The sequence below is a fragment of the Oreochromis aureus genome, linkage group 3 (genome assembly GCF_013358895.1).
Source record: "Oreochromis aureus strain Israel breed Guangdong linkage group 3, ZZ_aureus, whole genome shotgun sequence".
NCBI lineage: Eukaryota > Metazoa > Chordata > Actinopteri > Cichliformes > Cichlidae > Oreochromis > Oreochromis aureus.
The window spans coordinates 50,435,077-50,455,197 of record NC_052944.1 but is presented as its reverse complement, the minus strand read 5'-3'; the positions used below and the strand labels follow the sequence as shown (position 1 = coordinate 50,455,197).

The window sequence follows — 20,121 nt, the reverse complement described above, 5'->3', positions numbered from 1 at the left end:
AGTTCGTCAATCTGTCACACGGCTAAGACATAAAGTCAGAAAGAAATTTACACCTACAGACAATTTTGAATCGGCAGTTAACCTGACCCCACTAATTGCATGTCTTTGGACTCCAGGAGGTGGGAGTACTGGGAGAGAACCCACACAAGTGTGGGAAAAACACATAAACGCCACACTGAAAACACCAGTCAAACCCATCAGAGCTAATATTCAAAACATTACTGTGAGGTATCACTGCAACAGCATGCTGACCATTCATTTATTCATTTATTAATCTCTTAAGCCCCACAAAAATCACAGATAAAAAATTAATTATATTCTGAGTCATGTCATACTTATTAACAAGAGGATCCCAAGCTTTCTCCCCTCAAGGCTGAAAAATCCCTCTACTCCATGGATTTGGTCCCGTGACACTAAGGGATAACATGATCTGAACTACTTTGTGATGTTTTCATGAGAACAACAAGACAGTGTCTCCATTCTTTTCTTTCATTTACATAACATCTTTTGATTCAAATTAAGCACTCAAAGTACTTTAAAAACACGTTAATACATAAAGAAAGGACATAAAAAAAATTATATAATGTGTATTTACTTACCAACAACGAGTTTAATGAAAACCTCTTGACCCACTTGTGGAACAAGGCATCTGTATATTCCCTCGTCAGAGATGGTCACATTTGAGATTTTCAGTGAAATGTCTCCATGTTCCAGTTTTTCCTTAACCACTGATGTCCTTCCTCTGTATGACGGCTGTTTGTTCACTACATGTTCTTTTTGGTCTGCCCACTCGTAAACAAACCCGGGCGTCAGGTCAGGTCTCGCCCACTCCAGCCTCATCCCATTAGCATCCATTTCTGGTTTAATGTGGCACGGCAAAACAACCTCTTCCCCAACTGTGGCCATGACTGCTCTCGATGGAACGACAACGAGAGGCTGCCCTGAGGAGGAAACGGAAACAGCGGAGTAAAGCGAGCATTCCTGACAGTGAAAGTCACAGTTACTGTCAAACCTCTTACAGTTTACAAACAAGTTGTAGTTTATATAAAATTAGACAAAAATGGAAATAAGAATAATGAAAACAATAATAGAAAGAACAATAATGAAAACCACTGGTGAAACTGAGCTCACAGAAAAATATGAAAATATTTATTGCTTATTGCTCACTAGAAGAAAACTGTAAACTGAAGTCAAACCACATGACCCGACCCCAGGAGCCTGATATTAGATTATATAGAGAGATTGCCAAGACACTGAAACTTTAATCCTTAGAAATCAAGTCAAACTTACTTCTTTAATCAAAAAAAAGAAAAGAAAATATTATATATCACAACAACTATAGCAATTTAGGCAACCGAAATCAAAAGATTTCTTCAAAATGTGGTCTTTACTTCTTTTTTTTTCTTAATAATGGTTTAAGGACGGGAAACACAAAAGGTTGCATAACAAAACATATAGCACTTGACAATTACACACTAAAAAAGTCTAATAAGCATCTAATGGCGACATCAAAGGAGCGTTCAGTTGAACAAAGTATACAAACCACAAAGACTACACAAAGAAATGCTTGATGGGGGTTGTAGTGTGAAGTGCTTTGTGGGTTGGCTGTTTGCTTCTTAGGAGGAAGTTACTGAACTCATAAAACCACAAATGTTTAGCACATTGTTAAGAGGCAGCGTGTGCAATGTGAAGAGCAGAGGCAACACGTTGATGAAACTATGAACTCACCGTTGGGTATCAGGAGAAGGCAGATTATCATGTGCTGTAAAATCATGACTCTGTAGCCTCTCAAGGATCATTTATATCTCTGCAGATTCATCTTGGAAATCTTAAAGAAAAAGCAAAGACATTAAAGGCAACCTTCAAAATTAGTCATGCTAATTATCCAATTTCCCTCCAAGTAAAAAGCATTTACTGTTTGTTTTGTCCTCTTTTCTTCATCTTTGAATGTTTTTTAACTCTTTCTTCTTGTCGTGTGTAATCCATTTTTTTATATTTGCTTTTAAAACAGTGAGCTCCCCTTCACATATCTTCTCGTACAAACTCATTGTTAAAGTTTCTGCACAGGCTTCCTGTCACGTTCAGTTTTCTCTCTGCAGTCACGAGTTTTGTTGTTTTGCTGTTGTGTTAAATGCCATTAAATAGCAAGGTTAAATCAAAACTTAGAATCAGAAATAACTCTTGATCAGATATATCTCCATTTATTAAAAGACTTCTTCCACCCAGCTCATCATTTTTTCAGTTTAATGCTTTAAGGCAAGCACATATGTCACGAGGTTGAAATGGACAAGTTATAGGGTTTTTTATTGTGCATGTTTTGCTGTGTTTTAATATTGTACAGTGTTTTGTTTTTGAGCTTTATTGCATATTTTTATGGTATTTATTGGTGACTTGTCCGGAAAGACTCCGCCCCTCCCCAATTATGAACCTGCTACACCTACGAGGTCCCAGAGGCCAATAAGAGGGCCTACCAGACTACTGAAAGAGAGGCTCGGGGAGGCTTGACAGGCTATAGGAGCAGGAATGGCAGACTAGGAGTGGCAGGTGACGGCCGCAAGCGGCGGCGGCGCCGGAGTTGGCGTCAGTGTGGGGCTGGTGAAGTTTGGCGTGGAGCGGTGAACGAGGATACAGCGCCAGCGAGCAGGGAAGCGGAGCGAGCGGTCCTGCTGCTGGAGTAACAGGAGGCCAGATCACGCTTCTGCGGGGAACTAGAGGCGGCGAGACAGTGCTCTACCTCTCGCGGCGAGACGGGCCGGTGCCGATTGGCGTGTTACAAGGAAGCGGCGGGCAGAGTTAAGAGCTCTGCCCACCCGGGGTAAGTCTTCTGACTTATCCCACTCTAATGAACGGTAGCCGCTAAAAGAGTAGTGACTGTCGCTGCCTTTCTTTTGTTTAACGCACCGGAGCGGAGAACACGGACAGGAAGGCGAGGATGCCGCCGGGTTTCCCTTCTGCACCGCTTCCCTGGATTTCTAATTTTTAGTGACTTTTATACCGTGGCGGACGCCACTGGATTTTTAATGTTGTGTTTTATTGATTTTTATTGTGTTGTTCCCTGGCCAGGGTTGTTTTAATTCATTTTACATTTTTAACTGTTTAAATATAAAAAATTATATTTTAGAAATACAGTTTTTAATTTAGTGCATTCCCTTGGCTGCTCCACTGCTCCGTCCGTTTTTGAGGAGGGTTTCCTCCTTTAATAACACTTGTGCTAAAATCACCTTCCCTCCGTTACATATACATAATAATAATAATAATAGTCGATTTTAATTAGATATTTTATACTGATGTTTAAAAGGAGATGCACCTGTGATTTTATTATGTCATATAATGTGAATAAAGCTATTCTATTCTATACTATTGCTTTAATCCCAAAGCCAGAAAACGACAAAGACACATAAACGATGCTGAACGGTTTGAAAATCCCCTGAACTGCTGCGGTTTTGACGCTCCACGTCCATCAGCTGAGAAAACTCTTTAACATTTAAATCGACTGAAGAAGTCACTTGGATGAGTGACGAAATGTTTACCCACTGAAAACTCTGCGTCTCTACTTTTGGGATTAAGTCGACTACGTAACGCTGCTGTTGTTTCCTTGTTTACTTATATTCATATTTTATAAGACATTAATGCTCTTTTTGTAGCTGAACCTACTCCCGTCCGAAAGTTAGGTTTGCCTTCCACCGCTTTCACTTTCACTGTATTCTTGATTGTTTTGTTTTTGTATCATTTGTCACAGTATATATATAAATATATATATATATCATTGTACATAAAAGTGAAATCCTTTACACCAACACTGTAAGCTGTTTTACTTCTATAACAGTTCTCATGAGCATAGTCAAAAGTATTTAACAGAAACACTTACCTTAAAGACGAACAAAGCTCTACGACTTGCTGCGCAAGAGCTCTGTTTGTTTATACTGTCACGTGCGATCAGCCGCGTGAACGTGTATAAAACGAGGAAGTCATGACGACGATAAACATAGCTCAGTGTTTTCAAACTAAACGCTGTTTGTTTGTTTGTTTTATTATTATTTTAAACATTGAAACATTGCACATAGCACATATATGTACATATATAGATGGGTCATTCTTACTATTCGGTGCCATTTGAGTCCTAATGACATAATATGGTATATTTAGTGTAAAACTTGTCTAATGCTTATTTCTAAACCATTTTCTTGTATGGTTAACCCCCCTCTACCATAGAACACATTGATATATACACAGGATAAATACATTAAACGTAAATTACTTTTATTTTAGCACAAGTCACTAAAGTACTATGTCCCCAGTCATGCTTGCTCGACTTCAGTTACAAATATAACTTAAAAAAAAAAAATCTAGATTTTTCATCATTTCTGGATTGGCTTATTTCTAATGTTCCTCATCAAATGTTCTTTTTTTATTATTAATGCATGTTTAATACTTAAAAAATCTTTAAAAAATGTTGTGTCCCTGAATCAACTGTCACCCCTGTTACTCTGATAAGAATTCCATAGAACACATCACCTGATTATTCTTTTAGTCACATGACACTCCCGGATGTAACATATTTTGGAGGAAAACTTTCAAGAAGAAGACAGTAAGTACCACTCTTTAATCAACCCTTTTTCAATGTTTTAGCAAGATTTTGTAATGTGGCAAAGCATAACACGTCCAACCTGTTACGCTTATTAATAGTGGAAACAATTTTTTTTTTGTAATTTTTATAATATGGCTAATAAACATGTTAAAAATGGTTCTTAGTGGTCACCATGTACTAGCTTGTTGTTCATCATACTAGTAGTAATGGCTAAGTTTAGCATAAAATCTCCCCCTGTTACCGTCACCCCTGTTATTGCTATGCACTGTAACAGGGGGGACACATGGTAACTGGGGGGGACGTAAGATGATAGAAGTTTAGTGTTTAGGGTTATTTATACAAGTGTGTATTGGTAATTATTATTAACCTGTATATATATACTTTTAGAAGATTTTGAATAGTATACATTTTTCAGGGAATGGCACCAATGTCTGCTGCGGAGAAGCAGCGGTGCTACCGAGCACGTCGTGATGCTGACCCTGAGAGAAGACCGATATATCTCAATAAAGAGAAAGAGAAGTGGAGAAAGGACAGAGAGGAAGGAAAAAAAGAAAGTGGCAGATCTCAGTGAATGACAGAAGAGAGCACAGAGAAAGCAGTGGCGAGAAAGGAAAAGAAAGCAGAGGGCTAGTGCCAAAGGCAGGACAGAATTTGAGGCTATGAATACTCCTCCCTAAGTCCAGAATATTCCCTAGAGCCAGAAAATGCCCCACAACCAGGACCCTCAAGGTTAGAAGAAGAGTTGACAGTTCAATGAAATGAAAAATTAAATGATGGAGAGGTATCTGGTAAAAGTCAACAATTACAGTGAAGACAACTGTCATGACAACAGAGGATGCACTTGCAGGGGAATTTCATGACGGACTACTCAGATTTAGGCGGCACGTCTTTAATATCCGATGGCAGTATAGGGCCTACAGACAACTGAGAGAAAATTTGAGAAACGATGAATGTCTGCTACATGTAGATTTCAGTGAGAACTACTCCTGTAAGTATTCTCAAGAAGTACAAGCAGTCCACTTGGAGGGTCACACCAGCAGGCAACCCTACATACTGGAGTACTGTACACTGCAGCTGAACAGTCACCAGTAACAATCTGCTCTATCTCACCTTCCAGGCGGCATGATCCCCCTGCGATATGGGCCCATCTTGACCCTGTGTTAGACATGATCAGAGAAAGATACCCTCTTATCAAACACCTCCATGTCTTCAGCGATGGTCCAGCTACACAATACAAACAAAAGGGCAACTTTACCTGCTCTCAAAAGAGCCATTCAAAAAGGGTTCAAAAACATCAGCTGGAACTTTTTGAGGCCAGCCATGGAAAGGGGGCTCCAGATGGTATTGGAGCCACCCTTAAAAGGTCAGCTGACACAATTGTCCGCCATGGAGGAGATATCAACGCAGAAGCTATGTTTCACAAGCTGAGAGACATGGGCACTTCAGTGGAACTTTTTTTTTTGTGGGAGAAGATGATGTTGAGAGGAAAGTAAAAGAAATTATTGATGGACCGACACTTGTGCCTGTCAAAGGAACCATGAAAATCCACCAAGTACTCAGTTTCTCTCCAGGAACAATAAAATACAGGGACATAACCTGCCTTTGCCAGGCAGACAAAGGTGTACTGGACCGTGAATGCTATGGCCTGAAGGAGATAAGCCTTAGTCAAGAGGCAAGTCCACATTGCACTGAGGGACCAACCCGGCCTGAGAACATCACAAAAGATCATATTGGTCAGTGGTGCATTATCAACTACGATGGTGAACCCTACCCAGGAATCATTCTGGAGGTTGAAGAGGATGTTAAAAGTGAAATGCATGCAGAAGAACGGGACCAACAAGTTCCACTGGCCAAGTCCACGTGAGGACATAATCTGGTATAGGGATGACCAGGTTGTGTGTCTGATGAAAGAACCAACACCTTTGAATAAGAGGTCAGTTCAGCTGGAGAGGAAAGTGTGGGATTTCCTTGAAAAAAACTGGAGTTGCTGGTCTGTTGCATAGGTAAAGGTGTGAAAAATGTTCATTATGTTGGGTGTACAGTGAAAATTTGCTTGTTTAATGTGGACATGTATCTACCTGTGTTGGTTGGACGGGCATGGTGAAGGTGTTCAAAGTTTCTTTAAGGTGGTATTTTTGTCACTGATGTTATGTCCACCCTGTTACCTGTGTGTTTCTTTTGTTAATTAAATCAAATCAACAAACATAATGCATGTCTCTTTGGTTATTGGGAGGAATGAATCAGCAAAATTAAGTTACTTAGAAATGGAGCCAATTTTTTTTTATATTCCTTTGAATCTAAAAACAATCTTTTGAAATTACACTGTGTCTTAAAACTGAACCTGTCTTCTTTCAATATAATGCTTGTTTAAAATACTTCCTTGAAATTTCCTTGCAGATTTTAAAAGGGACATTGTAGCTTTTAGAAAATGTAAATATTACTATAACTGTGTATTCAAAACAGTTATTAATAGAAAATTGAATGTCCTGTAACAGGGTGGACATTTGGCACGTCATGGGTAAAGACTTTGATTTAAAAAATATTATAATATAATATCCTTAGCTGGACCAATACATTTTTCTTATAGGTTGAAAATCCCTCTTTTAGATGAAATGTTAAAATAATTCAAAATTTTGTATTTTTTGATGAAGAGTGATCACACTGAAATGGCACCGAATAGTAGGAATGACCCAGATATAGATATATGAAACCTCGTGTCTCAACGTTACCGTGCACCTTCACTGACGTCGCTTAATTTGATATTGCATTTCTAGTGTCACTTTTCTCTGTAACGCTTTCTCACACATATACACACAATGTGGGATTTGATTTTTATCATTTTCATATTTTGACATATTTGTCTGAAGTTCTACCGAAGTTTTAGTTTCTCTTCAGGGTACACCTGAAGGTTGTAAAAGAAATCTATTTAATAACTTACTTTTTAAAATTTTATTTGGGGGTAAATCAACACGTTTTTGTAAACGTGAAACTGGACTTGAACAGAGTCTCTCTCTATAGGATCAGGACCATATTAGAAAGGCTCGTGTTAAAAATTAAACGTTATCAGTGCAAAATTGCAATGAAGTTTTGCAGATGTGCTTTGCTTGTTCTGTAATCCAGCCTGAAAGTACGTCAGACCTAATACTAATAATAGTAATACTTAGAGCTTCACCAAGGGTAATATATACTCTGGCAGACTCAATGAGTCAAACTATGCAGCTGGAAAGTTGATAGCTGTCTGGATGAAGCACCACCAGCCTGCTTTGCTATGTAAGTCGAGTGTAATGTTTTATTTCGAACACCAGATGGCGACTCAGGAGCACAACCTTTTGTGTGTGTGTGTCTGTGTGTGTGTTGAAGCGTCAGTGTGTTAGCAGGTGACAAATGACGTAAGTGCGGCACCGCCCACAGCCAACCCCAGATCGAAAAAAACTGAAGTTGTGAATGTCAGTCAGTGTGGCCGTTCACACTGATCTGGAAGGTCCGCTGGTGTCTGCAGAGAAAATGATAACTTCCAAAACATTTAGTTTGTTTCTTCAATACTAGAGGAGAAAAAGTCTTTCATCCTTTGGTGATGTATCATCGTGTTTTCGTGGTTGCCAGTCTGCTGTCCTCTTATATGGGTAAGAAAGAGAGCTGGGTTATGCTGATTTTATTTCGAACACCAATTTAATTCAATTTAAGTAAGTCAACGAGAAAAGTAAATACAGAAGCGCGAAACAACATTAGGGATTTTATTGAAAGGCAACAATAAAAGGTCGGTTAACCGCAAAACGCATTTTGATGACAAAGTAGATCATCGCTGTTATCAGAATAAATATCACAGGAGCCAACCGATTTAAAAAAAAAAAAACAAAAAACAAAAAAAAAACACGTTTTTCAGGATTTCTTTAAAGTAACTTTTTTTTTTTTTTTTTTTAAGCGGTGAACTGTGATTCCTGGCCGTCAGCAGGATACTTACTCTCAACAGGACCTTTCACTGCACGTACCGCATATACAAGCAATACTGCTAGTGTTTATCTTCCACTAGTGTGAGAAAGTGTTTGTTTAAACTTCACATGGTGCCGCCACCTCTGTAAATCATGCCAAACCAGTTAGCTGGAAAATAAAATCTCGGCGTTGTTAGCTCAAGCCTCAAATCTGCAGAGATCTGAGGACGTTGTTAAGAAGACTGGATAAAAGCAGAAAAGGTAGTTTTCAAAATTATAGACAGGATTTCATATTATATATACTGTAGTGGCGCTGTATAATTAATTACTACAAAAGTTGTAATCATAGTATTTTTGACCAGTGCTGAACCTATAATTATTTAACGTGATTACTCACAAAGTTTGAAAAAAAAAAAAAAAAACCCCACAATGCATTCAAAGGTAACCCCAAATTCTAATATAATACATCTGCAAATGCATAAGAGAGGAAGAGAAAATAAAAGATATGTGAATTAAACATGCCACAGTCTAGTGCAGAGTGAATTTGGGGGACTTGAAAGAGAAAAACTTTAATTGTTGAAGATTAATTGCACAGCTTCACACTACATACCTGAATGAAATGTGCGGTTTGTTAACTGTTGCATAACTGTAATCATGTTCAAAGTTTCTGATGCACAGTTTGAACATCACCAGGTTTTCTTAACTATGTCTGCATGCCTTAATGCACTGAATTGCTGTCATGTGATTTGTGTGAATAAATATTTGTATTAACATGCAGTTGAACAGGTGTACCTAACAAAGTATCTGGTGAGGGTGCACTTGTGTTATTGACATGATATTTTTATGTATCTTGCTTAAATGTCACAGTTTTCTGAGTCCTAACAAAGTGTGGGACATAGAATATCTTTGTGTGAGCCAGTGTGGGACATTTTCATGTATGTACAAACTATACATCTTACAGGTTTGGGGACTTCCCCAGATTACCTCATGAACTATTCCTCTCTTCTGTCAAGGATTGGAAAAGTGTTTTTCTCTGATGTGCACCTCTAATTCAACCTGTGTTTTCATCAGTGGCCAATATCTTAGTCACCCTTAAGCAATCAGGGACACTGCAAACTTCACATGGACTTGTGGCAATAGTTGTATCATGAACCAAATACTATGCATTTTAAATACATGCCATCAGAAATGCAGTGCATTCAAAAGTTCATGATTAATTGGATGAGGAAATAGTCGAATGACTAATCCTCCATAGCACTTGCGTCACAGGAAAGTACAGCTGGAATGTTATGCAGGTGAAAAGATAATTAGTGCAGCTGACTGTAGTGTTTAAAGTCCTCAGAAACAAAACAACCTTGCCAGTTCATGCAGCTTATTTTTCTGTTGGGCGTCTTACTTGTGTGGTAATTTTCAAATAAATTACCTAAATTAACTTACATTTCTAGACCTATAGGGATTCAAAAGCTGTATAATGTAACATGGTTTAAGATGTCCAAACCTGAATAAGAGAAAAAAGACCCCCCAAACAAACAAACAAACAAACAAACAAACAGATTAAAAAAAAATTAACCCCCCCCCCAAAAAAACAGTTTAATGTGTCAGAATTTTTTTTTCTTTCATTAAAGGCTTTCTCCTCTATGTGTCACACTTTTGCTGTTACAAATTTATCCCCTTACAGATTTAATGTGGGGTTAAAATTGTATGTGATAGACTTGATTGTCTCTGTAATGTAACTGTAATCCTGCTGGTCAATACTCAAAGTATTGAAGAGTTTTATAAACGACTGGTAAATTGCAGAGTTTGCCTTGGAGCTCTGTGCTCTCTTCAGCTATAACACATAGAATAATGTACAGGAAGCAATCCACATGGAGGCATTGAATACGTCCGAGCAGAGTTTTACACATATTGCACACAGCTTTATTAATATAAATATGGTCGGTTATTCCTCTTATGGGACGATCGTGGCTCAAGAGTTGGGGGGTCGTCTTGTAATCGGAAGGTTGCCGGTTTGAGCCCCGGCTCGGACAGTCTTGGTCGTTGTGTCCTTGGGCAAGACACTTCACCCGTTGCCTACTGGTGGTGGTTAGAGGGCCCGGTGGGACCAGTGTCCGGCAGCCTCGCCTCTGTCAGTGCGCCCCAGGGTGGCTGTGGCCACAATGTAGCTTACCATCACCAGTGTGTGAATGTGTGTGTGAATGGGTGGATGACTGGATGTGTAAAGCGCTTTGGGGTCCTTAGGGACTAGTAAAGCGCTATACAAATACAGACCATTTACCATTTATGGTTTATTTCTAGGTGGAACCCCTGCTCATAGTCAGCCAGTGCAGGTTCTTGCCTTTGCTGGTGGAGATGTTATTCTACCATGCAGATTCAATATCTCTGACAAGGAAGACTTTCCGACTGTTGAGTGGTCCAAGGAAGGCTTGAAGCCAGATGTTGTCTTCTTGTACCGGGATGGTTGTGAGGCCTACGAGATGAAGAATCCAGCCTTCGAGTACAGGACGAGCCTCATCATGAAAGCGCTCAAAGATGGAAACATCTCATTACGGATCTCCAATGTGCAGGTTTCTGATACTGGAAAGTACCAATGCCTCACATTCCAGAAAAATGTCGCCAGGAAGGTTACAACAGTGGCGCTGGATGTGGGTATGTCCACTCATGTTCATTTCCACACAAAAATCACCTGTGCTCCACCCACTTAAACAATGGGTCCTTGTCCAATTCAGCTCAATTCATTTAATATGTGATCAGGATCTGGGTTTTACTTTAGAGTCAGACCTCGAAAGGGCACAACTTTTAATTCTAGGAGGAAAAACCATGCTCCAAAAAATGTATACTCAGGTAGATTGCTGTATGTGTGATGTCTCTTAAATACATACAAAAACACACACCAAATTATTCCAAAAGGGTCTCATAGAGATGTATGAATTTAACAAATTGCTATCATCTGTTGCTGGTGACCTTTTTTAAGGTTAGGGCTGCATTTACTCATTTGGTTTACTCAACATATATGTAATTTGTCATACCTAATTTGAAATCTCATAACAGAAGAACTGTAAGGCCAAATAAATTTCAAAAAAAGGAACAATTTCTAGTTTTTGAAACTATGTTTGTTTAACATATGGCGGAAAAATAGCTTGACCCTACCCCTACCAGCACAGAACTTGGCTTTAAACATAGACAGTATCTGTGGGCTGCTTCCTTTCTTCATCCGTATCTCTTAGTCATCTGATTTTCTATCAATCTATTCGATATTACTTTTGAATAAACAATTGAGCTGTTAATTATACCTAACGATCGGAAGCGGTTCTTCGGGTCGTATGTTAATTTTTCATATACCAAATTGAATAAAAATCAATGATATGTCCATAGTTAAATGAGTCTCAATTGGAGTATCAAGCTTTATTGCTTGATAAAGTTAGCCACTGTCTTGACAGAGCAAATTTTCTTTCTGTTCAAATGTTCTGTTTATGGAGGTCAAACAGAAGAAAACATAGAAAACAGGGGAAACTGGCTTCTTTTAGACAGTGGAGCTAAACAGAAGAGTCGCACCAACGACCAATAAAAGAGGAGTAGGGACTATTTTGAACTGTGACATATGCAAAGTTGCTCTCAAAGATCAAAGATAAAAACATAGCATAATAGGACAAAGAAAAGGAAACTTTAAACAGATTTCTAAATGCAAGGAACAGAACATAACAAGCCATTATTTTCAGCTATATATATCACACCTCAGTGGCAAGTATCCTGAGTATTAGCGTTAACGCGGCAAATCCAAGTTAGCGAGTTAACGGGGATCAGCCTGTGCGAGGGCTGCATGGTGCTAACGGGTTAACAAGCTAACTGCGCTAACGCGTTGACGCCGTGAAGCCATCAGATGGGCAGATTCGCGTTAATGAGCTACCAGGGATTTTCCACGTTAACGCGGTTATGCCTTTAACTTCGTATTACTGGATTAACGCTGACACCACTAATTTGAATTTTTTTTTCTCAGTGACTGAAAAATGGTAACACAACCACAAACCATGATAATACCTCCACCATGTTTTTGGGGGGGTTTCTGTATAGTAAATCGTGCATGATAAAGCCTTATTTATTTATTTATTTTACTGGGCATACGGCCAGTTATATATTGTTGCAGTGATTTTTGCAGATGTTTTGCTGTTGCTCTTTATTACTTTTCAGAAGTGCATATTATGATATTAATAATATTTGACCAATGTAACGTTTACGGTCCTGTAAAAGTTGCGATGATTAAGGATCGATTCAGTCCAGATAACCTTTCTTTTGTCAGAAGAAGAGACTTTCAGGAACCAGAGTCTTTTTATAGGAGGAGAAACTAGTCATCTACTTAAACACCTTATTTCAAGGAGCTTTAGAACAGTTTTTTGCTTGATGAAAAGCACACCTCCTTAAAATTTTTGTCGGGTCTTGGCTTTACGATTTAAATCGCTTTTGAGGCAACTGCTGTTGTGATTTGGCACTCTATATAAATAGTTGAATCAAATTGTGTAAGAGCAGTTTGTATTGTGTGTGTGTGTGTGTGTCACTTGGAGCATCTTTCATTCTACTTCAGAAGCCAAGAGTGGTCAAAAGAGTTAGGGTTAGACGTCATGGATGTCATTTTAACATAAAAACAATAACAGGTTATTCAGAAATAAGGATACGTGCGTGGGATGGCAGATATAATGGTCACACCTTCTGGTTTTGTTGTTTTTACAGTGGCCGTTTCTGAGCCAAAGCTTTCAGTGATTTCAGCGGAGGGCAGTGACATAGCACTGCATTGTGAAGCAAACTGCTGGCTGCCAGAGCCTGAGGTAACATTTCTGGATGACAATGGAAACAACATCTATGGGGAAAACCCCAAAGGAGAACAAGACGCCCATGGATGTTTCACTGTGACACAAAGAGCTACTCTGCAAAGAGCCACCAGCAGGTTATAATTATATACCTACTGTACACCATCTTATAAACCATTTATAAAGTGGTTTAGAAATTAAAACAATACTTATCCAGTTAGTACTTTTTTTACAGTGCTGTGCAAAAGTTTTGAGCCCCTCTCTTTATATTCTGCTACAACAACATGAAAACAGCCTCAGAACTCATTGTTTCTCTCTCTAATCTCATTAAGTAAGTTTGTAAGAAATAGTTCTCACACAGTGTAACACTAATCATCCATGGACTGGCCTCCTGAGAGCCAGGACCTCTATATTCACAATGTGAGATCATCATCATCACAATGTGAGAACATCCAAAGAAGAGCTTTGAGAACCCTTCAGGAACACCGAGGAGTATTCTTCTACCTAAAGTAATTACAAGAAACATTGTCTAAGAGAGTTCAGACTGTGTGCCCATTTGAGTTTGTACTTTTCTTTTTCTAATCAAAGTGTTTTTATTGAAAGAAATATTTGTACAATCACAAACAACGAATTAAACATACAAGCAGTGGAGCATACTGCTTACAAACTGAACCTCCACCCTCCCATCTGAGTTTGTACTTTTCAATAAATCACTGCACTTTTTCCCCAGGTAAAGAAAAGCAGACTGGCTCAAGACTTGTGCACAATACTGCAGATAATGTTTATACTCACCAACTAACCGTAAAATTTGCTTTTCACTAATATAAGACTAATTAAAATTAATTTATAAACTGTGTATTTGTCAAACAGTGTCACCTGCAGAGTTCATCAACCACAGTTTTACCAGACCAGGGAAACAACGATCCTCATAACAGGTATGCCAGATCTTCATGTGTACATGCAAACACCCATATTCACATTTTTTTATGCATTTGCTATCCACGTGGGGTTTATGTGTAGGTTTTATTGGGATTTCTATAAATTACCGTGTGTGGAGTTTTAACAGATGACCACTATGTTAACCGTTTGCTCTCGTGTTGCTTTCCACATGTCATTTCACACCAGGATTGACACCCTAACAGTGACTGCTGCGTCTTTATTATTTATACTTAGAGATGATGATATCAAATTATATCTTTTTTTACAATACAGCCTGCATACAACCTTTGTACCACATGCCTGCCAATTTGCATATCACCTCTATTCTTGACATTGTCTGGAGTTTGTTGGCAGTAAAGTTTAGCAAGTGTCACTGTGCCAATCTCGTAGCCTAATAAATAAGCCTGCCTGAGCATTGGATGTTTTTTTTTTTCCTACCAATAAGGACTCATTAGACTTGAAGAAAAACTTCTAGATATAGGGTACTTCATATTAACTAAATAGTATGCATTATCTGTTCATATCTCAACACAATGTTATGTCATTTCAGGTGTCTGCATGAAGTCTGATGTTCAAACTATTGCCATCGCCATCGGAGGAACAGCTGTGTGTTTCTTAGTTGCAGGTGGCTTCATTGCCCTTTTATGCAACAAATGCTTCAGATTTGGTAAGTCACAGTTCTGAACTATACAAAAAAAAAAAATGCAAAGCAAGGGCCTTGGATATAGACTGCTACTGAGCAGTTGAGAAACATTTTGTAATGACACCAACTGCTTTTGGTGATTTGTTTTGCATTGTTTTTTGTTGCTGTTTTTAAGAAAGAGAAAACTGTAGTTGCTGTTTACAGCGAGAGCACAGAGACAAGATTGCATGTGTGTAAGGGGTGGAAACTCAGGAGTTTTGCAACTGACTCAATATTATATACTCATCAGGCATAACATTATGATCACAGACATGGCACCAGTAAGTGGGTTGGATATGTTAGGAAGCAAGTGAACATTTTGTCCTCAAACTCGATGTTAGAAGCAGGAAGAACTAGTAAGCGTAAGGATTTCAGCAAGTTAATTTGGGGCCAAATTGTGATGGCTAGAGAACTGAGTTAGAACATCTTTAAAAAAAAATTAAGAACAGCTGGGGTGTTCCTGGTCTGCAGTGGTCAATATTTTAAAGATGGAACAGTGGTACACCAGCGACAGGTTCACGGTCAGCCAAGGCTCGCTGATGGATGTGTGATCCAATCCAACAGATGAGCTACTGGAGCTCAAGTTAAAGAATAAGTTAATGTTGTTTCTGGTAGAAAGGTGTAAGAATACAAGGTGCATTATGGTTTGTTGGATATGGGGCTGCATAGCTGTAGACCACTCAGGGTGCCCATGTTGACCCCTGTCCACCACTGAAAGCTGCTTACCTGGGAAAACCTGGCACCACAATGTACTTTTGGAGGAAGGCAAGCCGGCAGATGCAGTGTCATACTGTTCTGCTGGAAAACCATGGGTCCTGCCATCCATGTGGATATTACTTTGATATGTACCACCTACCTAAGCATTGTTTTTGCAGAGCATGTACATCCCTTTCATGGAAATGGTTCCCTGAACCTTTTAGCAACGTAATACACCCCTGCCACAGACCAAAAATGGATCCGAAATGGTTTATGAAGCCCAACAACAAGTCGGAGGTGTTGACTTGGCCTTCAAATTCCCCAGATCTCAATCCAATCTGTTCGTCTGTGGGACATGTTTGGACAAATAAGTCCAATCCAAGGAGGAGCAACTTCACAACTTACAAGACTTAAAAGATGTTTTGCTAACATCTTGTGTGTTGCTAACATCGACAAAGTGTCTAGTGAATTCCATGCCTCGAAGGGTCAGGGCTGTTTTGACAGCAAAAAGGGGACCAAAACAATATTCAATGGGTGATCATATTGATTTGCCTGATCTGTGTATTTATTGGCATTCCTTTGTCTATACAGTGATCACATTTTTTTTTTTTTTACTGAAGTCATAAATCAAGTGAAAAGTAGGATAATTTTCTTATAGCCATCTTGACAATTTGAATTCCATTTACCACAGGATGATTCATCTCTTTTTTTAAAAATCTTTGTTTACACAGCTATTGTAAAGCAGCCAGTCAACAGAAAGCCATTGAATCAAAGATTTGTCCAACCAACGAGAGTTAACAGCACAGACAATTTGGTAAATGGCAGCACTGGGCAGATGAAAAGAGAGTTGGAGTTTTTTATGGAAGATGAGACCCGAAAACTACAGGACAACAAAGTTATTCTCTACAACAGTGGAACAACTGTCCAGTGCCATTCCACAACCACAGCAGACATTTCAAAACCCTCCAAACTATTCTTAACTCATGGCCCTGACAACAAAAACTTGACCAGTGTGCACAATCCAAACTCATCTTCAGCTTCAACCAGCGTTAACACTCTAAAATCTGACAACTTACCCAAAAGCTGGGGTTCAAGCTTTGCTATCAATAGGCAAAACAGCTTTCCAGCACCTGGCCACCGATCTCAAAGTAAGCACTGCATTTGCAGCAGTCCAGATATTTTCCAACTACATTCAGCAACATCCAACTCTTATTCTGCTCTCAATGGGTATCTGACCTATTCCAGTGTCTCACCCCATCAAAGCACCCGCCTTCCTCAGCGTAGGCACTCAGTACTTCCACAGTTAGCAGAATGTAATAACCGTCACAGCCTCCTGAGAAATTTACCTGAAGAAGATGAACAGAAAAGTTTATTAAGACATGAAAAGTAAAGGAAATGTAAGCTGTACATTGCAAGCATATGTGCATGGCAAGACAATACTCACTTGGTTCAAATGATTAAAACTCCTTAACTGAGCAATAACTAGGAGCTGAAATTTAACACCAGTGATGGAAGCGATGAGTAGGAACTTAACAGTCAGCTTCAGTGTCTGCTGTGATGTAAATGTTGCACTTGTTTTTGTGGTGCCTCAGTGTTGCCCCTGGATGATCTACAGAAGGTGGTTGGGAAAAAGGAGAGCTGGGCATCTTTGTTTAGACTGTTGCCTCTGGGCCTGGAGTCAAATAAGCAGAAAAATGGACATATAATTTGAAAAGAACTGAGCCAGCCTGGTGGTTTACCTGTGTTTCTAGTATACTAAGCTAACTTGATACAGGTACAGGCTTGTCCTTTGAATGTTTTTTAATATTTAGCATGATTTCTTTTCTTTTTTTTTTGGCAATACCAGTCATAAAATGGGACCCAACCATGATGTGTGGTGCTTGTGATTCTGTTGCTTATATATAGAAGGCTCTTTCTTTTAACTTTTATATTAAGGATTGGGGCTAGTTTGTATGTTATTGTTTGTTTTGAGGGGAAGAAAAAAAAAAGTTCTTTGTTAACATTGTTAACACTTTGTTAACATACAGGAGTGTCTTTTCCAATAAACCGAATAATTTTACTTCACTTTCTTCTTTCACTTTCAAGCCTTTTTTTGCTTGTTATTGTATTTTTGTGCATAGTGTTACGTATTAATGCGTTTGATACATTAACCTTTTTGTTCTTCAATTAAAAATATTTCCAAATATCTTTTTGCATAAACTGTGCAAATGGAAATTGATGTCTTTGTATTTTTATAATTGAAACTTTAGACATTGAGCTCTGTGTCAGTAGCTGATGTAAAAGAAAATGTTTCTGTTATCTTTAAAAAAAAAAAATCCAAATGATATCATTATTGTTTGCTAATGTTTTGCACAAGGTCATTTGTGCCTTTGTTTCCTGCCTTGATTATTCCAGTGTTCTTTCTGCTGGCATGAATCAGAGCTCATTTCACTGACTTCACTTTATACTGATGAAATGCTTTTATCGCTGCCCAGATTTTAACTGTCAGATGATCACACCAGGAACACTAACCCAGATGTTAAGTGTTTATTTATTTTATTGTATTTTTTTGTATCTATAATGTATATTGATGTAAATCTTTAGTGTTACTTTTATGTCTTCAACTGTCTGTGTATGGTTGTTATTATTATTATTATTATTATTAAAAAGTTGTAGTTTGTAAAGTTTGTAGGACATTTGTTGAATTTGCACACACTGACGACAAAGACTGTACCCATTTGTGTTTGTGTTTTTCAATGTATCAAAGTCTAAACTCTCTTAGGCAATGTTTCTTCTAATTTCTTTGGGTAGTCTTCAAGAATACTCTCCAGGCTTCCTGAAGGCCATTTAAAGTCAAATATAACCACTTGCACCCGTTCATATGTTTTCCCAACGCATTGTCATGTGACTTGTGTTATCCGTGTGTATATATTCGGATTGGAGCGCCCTCGTGTGCAGGAAGAAAATGTTCACTCACACTCACAAATAGAAAGAAAGAGAGAAAAAAGGTCAAGCCCTCAAGTGGCAAGTTCAGTCCATTGTGTGTCCACTGTGTTACAGTTAAACTGGTAGCACTTGCTCATTTTATTTGTTTTATGTCCATTAAACCAGCAAATCCCACCAGAGAATGTATGGTGCATCTGTTTTTAGTTTTTTTTTCCTTTTTTTTTTTTGTTAAGATTTTATCATAGATTTCTCACATTTTACTTGGGAAACGCTTTTATCACTGTATTTTATTTCATACTCTAATGACAGGTTAGGACTTCAGGAAACAATGAACACGCACTGTTCTTGAACGCACTGCACACACACCGATAGTGAAACCTAGTGAATGAACTCCAGGCTATTCTCTGTGTGTCCTATCTATTGTACTGTCTTTAATGGGCTCATTCTGTTTTCAGACTTGTCTTTAGATGAACTTTTACACAGTTTCATTGATTAGAGGGAAACTTCAGCCTTTGCCCCTTAGTGACGTATCAGCGTTTTTTCCTGTGGGTTGGGCTGCTGCTATTTTGTACAGGTAAGGAGGGGAATACTACTTCAGCTGCTATTATTACATTATATTACATGTGTTTATAGCTACACAAATGAGCTGCAAATGCATGTAATGCCAATAGTAATGACAAAAAGGGTTGTAAATGAAGTTAAATGGAAGAGCAAAGTGGCAAATGTCCATGATTTGTAAGTTTGAGTAACACAAAGTTTAAGGCTAAATAAGAAATAAGCCAAACTCGTTTTACCAGCTTTAGATTCTGGGAACATGACAGCAAGAAGATCGTTGCAGCCCCCAAATAATGATTGAAATCTTGTTTTAACTGGGGTTTTTTTCCCTCTCAGTTGGACCTTTCATTCCTTAGACTTGAAACACTGTTGTTTGGACAAACTGGCTTCTGCTGCTGTGAGTGAAGCTATTTCATGGAGCCAGAAAAGTCATTTCCTCTGTAGAGTGCTTAGCATAATAGTGTCACGTCACGTCACAGTAATTGTTTTTAGTAAATAACTGAAATCTGTTAAAGCAGAACTTTTCAAGACAGGGGAACAGTAAAGAAGTGCTTTAAAAAGTCCAGGTAGATACACATGAACCAAAACTAAACACAAACACTACTACATGCCTGTCTGAACAGATGAGTTTTAGGCTGGTTCTCCTGCCTCCTTCACTCAGCCTAGGGAGTGAAGGAGGCCAAGAGTATATGTCAAGTTTATACAAAGTTTTGGAGCTATAGTTTTCATACGGGCACATGAAATCACAAGGACGCCCCTAAAAGAGGACCTAAGAAACCAGCTCGGAGAATAATCATAGAGGTGGGGACCTCACCCCATAAAGCCATAAAGGATAAAAGAATGAGCCAAGGTTTTGAACTGAAATCTAAACCTGACAGGAAGCCAGTGTAAAGGCCTAAAACAGAGTGATATAAAAATTATTCTGTGTAACGAGAACTGCAGAAAAGTAAACAAAAAGAACAATTACACAGTTATTTACAATGATTGAACATTGCATGGTTGTTGGTG

The 20,121-nt window shown here is 38.6% G+C and overlaps 2 protein-coding genes across 3 annotated transcripts in view; one reads left to right on the top strand and one right to left on the bottom strand.

The window, feature by feature from the left end:
- LOC116335941 (butyrophilin subfamily 2 member A2-like) overlaps positions 1 to 20,121 on the bottom strand; it is a 144,752-nt gene that overhangs the window by 3,543 nt on the left and 121,088 nt on the right. The window lies entirely within an intron of this gene.
- LOC116335939 (butyrophilin-like protein 2) lies at positions 8,058 to 18,728 on the top strand. Of its 2 annotated transcripts, none has more exons than XM_031759716.2 (6): positions 8,058 to 8,211; positions 10,813 to 11,163; positions 13,240 to 13,453; positions 14,187 to 14,251; positions 14,806 to 14,922; positions 16,365 to 18,728. In XM_031759716.2, the coding sequence occupies exons 1-6, from the start codon at positions 8,163 to 8,165 to the stop codon at positions 17,021 to 17,023; spliced, it is 1,455 nt and encodes a 484-aa protein (XP_031615576.2). In that variant the 5' UTR covers positions 8,058 to 8,162; the 3' UTR covers positions 17,024 to 18,728. The 2 variants fall into 2 exon arrangements, with proteins under 2 accessions (XP_031615576.2, XP_039454667.1); XM_039598733.1 differs by lacking the exon at positions 16,365 to 18,728 and adding an exon at positions 15,813 to 16,188.